Genomic DNA, 6610 nt, shown 5'->3' on the forward strand with positions numbered 1-6610 from the left:
GATGATTTTGGTTGTCCTTTTCCATACCTTTCCCAGCTCCACAATATCCTTCGGAAGATGTGGAAACTAGTGTCCCAAATGTGGTGACACGGTAGAGAGCACCCGTTGCTTTGTCCCAGCTCCTGCCAACCTAGCAGTTCAAAAGCATACCACCGCGAGTAGATAAACGGGTACCGCTTTGGCGGGAAGATAAATGGCATTTCCTTGCGCTCCGGCACGCGTCATGGTGTTCCTGCGCCAGAAGCGGTTTAGTCATGCTGGCCACATGACTCGGAAAAGCTGGACTTAACTGTCCAGGGGTCCTTTACCTTACACCATAGATTTTCAGAAATACATTACAATATTGGCAGCTTCATTTTCAACCCCTCATGCTGACTTTACCTTTTTCACAATTGCCACCCGAAAGAATAGTTTAACTGAGTTACCAGCTTAAAAAAAGGGAAGGGTGTACAAGTATTGCTACCATGGAGAAGCTGTTTTTTTAAAAAAAACAAAAAACAAAACAAGCTTTAGACCAAGAGGCTGTTTGGATTAAAAGGGAGGAAGAACATCCTAGACGCAGAGATCACTACTGCAATTTTTATTATTGCATCTCTTTTAAAAATGAGGAAGAAGAGAAGATGGGAGGTGGAGTGGCCACTACAGAGAACATAAAGGTGTTGAGTATTATACAGGGGCAGGGAGAAGGAAGATAGGGGACACTCCACCCACTCAGGTTCCTCTGAAAGCCACCCCCCCCTGTGCCATGACATTCCCAGCCACCCACCTCAACAGGGAGGAAGAGACTAGGAGGTAATTTAAGGAGGGTGGCAAATAGGTTTTAGAGTCCTCAGGTATCTAACACATCAATAGCTGGAAGAAATACTTTTAAAAATTCAGACAGCACCCAACATAAAATAAAATAAAAAGGTACAAAGGAAGAGCCTGAAGACAGCTTCTTCTGGTCTGTGTGTTGCACAGTTCTCAGAATGTTCCCCTGGGGACGGTTTGTTCCTATGCACACTATGTCCGGTTGAAATTCCAACCCCTCACAAATCCAACTCCAGGTCCTCGAGTTCCTCTTCCAAAGCTTTCCTTCGAGCCAGCTTGTCCAACTGCTCTTTGGTCGGTTGCTTGATCTCCCCAGAGTCAATCCGTGCCTGCAGCTCCTCCACCTGCCGCAATTTCTTTTTCACGTTTTTTATTTTCTTGTTCTTCTCCAAGTTGGCTGTGGCAGATGAGGAATCACCGCTGCCTGCAGGGGCCCTTGTGCTACTGTCGGGGACAGCCAGCTTAGCATCCCCACTGCTGCCTGGTGTCACTGACAAGGTAGTTTTCTCTAATGACTGGATCAGATCTTCTGTATCAGGATCCCCTTTCTCGTGCTGCTGCTTTCTCTTCTCCTTGCGTTTTAGGTTCCGCTTGGCCGTCTTGGAGAGACCTATCTCACCGCTTTCTGGTCCTTTTGAAGCTTGCCTGGCCACCGGGGTGTTGGCCTCAGGATTCAGGCCCGGAGGCAGGTCTGGTTTGCTTTTGAAGAATTTCACATATTTATTCTCGTACCTGCATGGAACAAAAGTTATCAGAACTCTCTTCTATCAGTACTCGAAATCAAGGAGGTGGGGGGAAAGGGAGGAATCCTATCTTCAGTGCTTCTATGAGAAAGGAGAGCAGGGGAGCCCCTAAAAATATAATAGAATTGTCCATTTGTAATTCCAGCTCATTTCCATAAAAAAAGCAGCAGATATTACAGCATCAAGTGCTGGGGAAGGAGTGATGGTCTGTGCAGCTGCTTACTGAGGGTAGACACTGATTTTGCAGCTGCATGCAAGTGCCCTGAAGAATCCATGCCATCTTTTGGTTCTCAGATGGACGACGCATACTGCAGTCTGGGGTAATTGCTTCAGTAAAGGCCCGTCCCAAGTCTAAAGGGATGTTTTTAGCTATGATGGTTTGTTATTTTGTTGGTGGTGGGGAAGCCCCATAAACATTGATTGGGGAGGAAAGTGCAGCAGGAGCACCTACAAAAGGTAGGGCGGCAGGTACAGAATTTATTTATTTATTTCGAAGCCTGGTATAGATGGCTTCCTTCGGCCCACTTTTGTTGATACATCAATGGTGTCTCTAAAGCCAGAAAGACATGGGTGATAAAGCCACATTAATGTTATTTATGATACTAAATCACCTGGTCCTAGGGCAGTGATGGGGAACCTGGGACCCTCGTGATGTTGTAGGGCTACTAGTCCTGTTGTCCCTGACCACTGGATGGAACCAAATAAATAAATAAATAAATAAATACCTTACACAAATTCTGAGTGGCCAGGGAGTGCCTAGGGAGAATGTTGACAACCATTCCCCATACCTGACAATATTGCAAATTGCTTTTGAAATTCCCAAATTGAAATTCCCACTGTGGCAGATTGAGCGGTTTGAGAAACAAGCTTCCTTGGCGGCACAAAACTAATTTGGTGGCTCTTTGGATCTCACCCCATGTATTTATTTAAATTGAGGGGGAGAGTATCTAAAGTCAACCACAAGTGTGTTTACCATTCCTGCTGCAATTCCTTCCTGCTGCACCTTCACACTGAGAACTACTGAGACAGGAGTTTCTGTTTGGTTTGTGATGTCCTAACTGCAGATATGCAAAATGCCTAAACAGAACTGCACGTTGTTCTCATTTTCAATAACAGAGGCCAGTGGGGAGAAAATATTCCTTGAAAAACAAGTTTCAACAAGATTGTCCTTTGTTTCTTATTATAATAATTTATTATTTCTACCCCACCCATGTGGCTGGGTTTCCCCAGCCACTCTTTCAGATATTTAGGTTTATCATAATCATAATCTGAAGGCGAGATTGAAGGGAAGGTACCAAATGGTAAAATGGGCGGAATGGAGAAAGGAGCATAGGTCTGTACCATCTGGAAATTGGTGTGGGGTCCGTCTGTTGTATGGCACATCTGATCTGTTTACATGCTCGACATGGCTGGCTCCTAATTACATTAACAGTATTTTATTAAATTGATATTAAATACATAAAAATAGAATAGTGTTAATGGAATTAGGAGCTGTGTTTACATATACGTGTAAACAGATAAGATATGACATACAATAGATGGGCCCCACACAAATTTCCAGATTTCCTTCTACATTATTTCCTTTGTACTGTTGGGAAGATACCAAGCAATGTACCCTTTGCTTGCACCAAATTAGGGCAATGCATTGTTTGGAGAAAGAAGAAAAGAAAGAAAGAGAGGATAGCAGAGATGAGTGTTTAACTTACACGGGCACTTCTTCTTGGGGAACATAGCCTTCCTTTACCCTCCTCTGTTTCCTCCAGGTGCCATCTGGACGCTGTGTGGAAGCGATGTATTTCCCTAATACATTCAAAAATATTTGTGAAAAGATACCCTATGTTTACATATGTCTACGTGATCATGTGGACTTTTCAGTGTTTTAAAAAATCCTGTGAATATTTATTATAAATATTCATAAGCCACCTTTCTGGACCATGTTCATCCAAGGCAGCAAACAATGAAGCTGTATCACACCTTTTAAAAAAGCAAAAGCAAAACACAACATATGACTAAACCCAACCCCATATGGGCCCATAAACCCAAAATACACAGAACCACAATAATAAATATCAACAGTTATTAAGGTGTAAAATCACCCTTGCTAGCCAATAGAGGAGCTTTAGCCTATACATACTGATTTCTGATTTTTACTGCCTCCGAGAGGAATTTTGCTTCTATGGAAATTGGCTTTGGAAATGGTTTTAGAGTTATTCAATATACTTACTAAATTACTATAAAAACATTTCCAAAGCAAAACTATAAAAAGACACATCAGCTTCAAACAAGTCAAGTTATTTGAACCATACTTTATTTAGCGGCTTTGCATGTTCCCATTAGGAAGTGGCTTGCAGGCAGAAATAAATGTGAAAACATTCCTGCCGCTCATCCCATCTGATTATCCCACAAGGGGATTTCTTGCTGCAGGACATTTAACATTTCAATAACACTTCGCTTACAGGGCTACTGCAAGGATCGCAGAGTAAATCAGTCCAGTATTTTAAATCCCATATTGAAGATGAAATATGCAAGTGCCCAGCATATGCTGACGCACAAATCATTTCATTCACTAGAAGCCATGGGGAAGAGTATTGGAACTACCATAATGCAATGTAGGAAAAAAGAAAAAAAAACTGCACCACCATTATCTGTCAGAGGGTGCACAATGCACTGGTCACTTGAGCCTAGGCAGCGTAACAGTTTGAGCATGACTACGGTATGAGAGACTGGGTTCAAATCCTCGTTCAACAACAAAGTTCTCTGGCTGACTTTAGGCCAGTCACCACCTCTGTCTCGCAGAGGTCTTGCGTGAATAAAATAAAGGCAAGGACAACCATGGGTGCTGCTTTAGCTCTTTGGAGGAAAGGCAGGATATAAATGCAGTAAGCAAACAGAAATAAAACGAAGCCTTGCCACTACACATGTATTTGAGGAAAAGGCTTCTTCTGTACCTTGATTTGTTAGAGGAGAAAGAGCAGCAGCAGCAGCAGCAGGTGCAGCTTTTTCCATCCCTGCTGAAATTTCATCTTCTGCACAACTATCCAAGTTTCCTACTTTGCATCTGGTCTCTTGGTATTGGGTGTGGGAGAAAAGAGGCCCGTAATCACTCGCAGTCTTAAAACCCTAGCAGCATTTGGCTTAACAGGGGATACCTGTGTAAGGAAAAGCTAGATACGGGGTGGCAGGGAGGGAGTAGCTTCACTGAAACCTGTATGCGTTGCTTCCACATAGTTCATAACGGGGAGGGAGGGTAGTGCCAGATTACCAAATGGGCACTTTTAGGGGCCCTGTAACAACGGATCAAAATGATGCGTTGATGCGATCTTGAAAGAAAATTACAAAAAGGTATTAGGAGATCATTTGCAAGGTTTCAATCGCCTGGAGGCCTCCACAGGGATTAATCTGGCACTGGAGGGAGAGACCAGGTAGAGTCACCATATGCAAGGTCAGAACCATATAACTGTAGAGTTGGAAGGGACAGCGAGGGTCATCTAGTCCAACCCCCTGCAATGCAAGAATCTCTCGCCCAACGCAGCACTCGAACCCATGACCCTGAGATTAAGGGTCTCATGATTTATACACCATCACTGTCCTCATATAAAGAGGGACGGGGGGATTAGAGTGCGAGCCGCAGGCAATGCTTAACCGCCGTCGCTGTTCCTCAATACCGCCGGTCCTAAAAGAAAGGCGTAGAGGAGAACCCGCCTCCACCCTCCGGCCAGAGGGATCTGAGGCGACTGAGGGGAGGTTCGGCTATAACGGCCGCGGGGGCGGGACCACCGCAGCCGAGGGGCGGGGCCACAACGGAAGGCAGCGCGGGATAAGCCGCAACCGGGGAGCGGGAAAGGCCTTCAGAGGGGGCGTGGTCGCGGAGCAGAATGGAAGGGGAAGGCGGAGCAAGGATGGAGAAGGGGAGGGGCGTCATATCGGGGATAACCAAGGAGCGCGGCGAACGGACGGGGGTGGGGCGGGGCGAGGCACCTGTCGGGGTTGGGGTGAGGCAGGGTGGTGGCGGTGGCGGGGAGGGGGACGCCGGCACCCGAGAGCCCCCCTCCCATCCTAGCCGCGGCTCCCCGCCACTCACCGGTTTCATCAGTAACATAGGGAGTCGCCATCTTGGAAACGCGACCAACTTCCGGTCGCGTCGCCTCCGCCTCCGGATGTGGCGTAATTGGGAGAAGAGAGTGTGCCGGCGGGGAGGATACGGGGAAAGAGAAACGGCTCTGCGGCCATTTTGTTTTTGAGGAAGCGCCTTCTCTTCGCTGAAGGGTTAACGGCGTCGTTGCTAGGGTTTCGGAAAGTTCAGGGGCTGGATAGACGTCGCCGACAATCGTCATAAGCACGTCAGAACGCAAAACCCCGTGTTTCTGAGGTGGAAAGCGGAGTCGTCTCAACTTTACCCCTAAGGCAGCGCTGCCGATGCTGTTAGGACTCGTAGTGTCTCCCACTTCCCATTGGCCTCAGCCAAGGATGGTGGGAGTTAGGAAGACATATGCTTTGCATGCACCAAGGTGCCAGGTTCGGGCCTCAGTGGCACCCGAGTAGGGCTGGAGAAAAGCTGCGACCTGAAACTACAGAGAGTTGCTGCCAGCCCGTGTTGGCAATACAGAGCCACGTTAACCGGAGGAACGACTTGGAATAGAAGCAGGTTCCTACGTGGCAGCAAGTTCCCCAAGCCTGGCCTAAGTAGCCCTAGCCTGGGTTCCTTATTTTGACAGGAACAGTGGAGGCCAGTCAAAAATGTCCAAAGAAAGGAGGGGCCTTCGTTCTTCCTCATCGACCTCTGCCCATTTGTTAAACGTTTTAAATCTTTTCTGAGACTTCGAAAATCCTTGTTTGTGGACATTTTAAGTACCTGAAGAGCAGGAAGGGCATTGCCAAGTGCAGAACTATTCTCACTGTTATGCTGTGAAATGTTAAGTCGCAAAGTGCAGTAATAAATAAGGGGGATCATAACTGAAATCCTAGATCATCTCCACGTGCATAAAAGATTATCTCCATGTGCAGTGGCACTTGCTTTCAAGTAAGGATGGTTAGGACTGGGCACCTTAGGAGACATG

The 6610-nt window shown here is 46.4% G+C and overlaps 1 protein-coding gene across 2 annotated transcripts; it reads right to left on the minus strand.

Annotated features, from left to right (window-relative positions):
- Positions 1–565: 565 nt before the first annotated feature.
- On the minus strand, positions 566–5691 carry PYM1 (PYM1 exon junction complex associated factor). Of its 2 annotated transcripts, XM_035103924.3 has the most exons (4): positions 5635–5691; positions 4502–4618; positions 3260–3353; positions 566–1542 (listed from the first exon to the last, which is right to left on the minus strand). In XM_035103924.3, exons 1-4 carry the CDS (start codon positions 5663–5665, stop codon positions 1029–1031), a joined length of 756 nt encoding a protein of 251 aa, XP_034959815.3. In that variant the 5' UTR covers positions 5666–5691; the 3' UTR covers positions 566–1028. The 2 variants fall into 2 exon arrangements, with proteins under 2 accessions (XP_034959815.3, XP_034959816.3); XM_035103925.3 differs by lacking the exon at positions 4502–4618.
- Positions 5692–6610: the final 919 nt, after the last annotated feature.

The sequence above is a fragment of the Zootoca vivipara genome, chromosome 2, assembly GCF_965207765.1.
Source record: "Zootoca vivipara chromosome 2, rZooViv2.hap1.1, whole genome shotgun sequence".
In the NCBI taxonomy this organism is placed as follows: Eukaryota; Metazoa; Chordata; class Lepidosauria; order Squamata; family Lacertidae; genus Zootoca; species Zootoca vivipara.

Coding starts and splice junctions, on each gene's coding strand:
- PYM1 (XM_035103924.3), bottom strand. CDS start 5,665: ATGGCGACTCCCTATGTTACTGATGAAACCG. Junction 3,354..4,501: donor TTCTCCTCTAACAAATCAAG/GTACAGAAGAAG, acceptor TGAATGTATTAG/GGAAATACATCGCTTCCACA. Junction 1,543..3,259: donor CCCCAAGAAGAAGTGCCCGT/GTAAGTTAAACA, acceptor TGTTCCATGCAG/GTACGAGAATAAATATGTGA.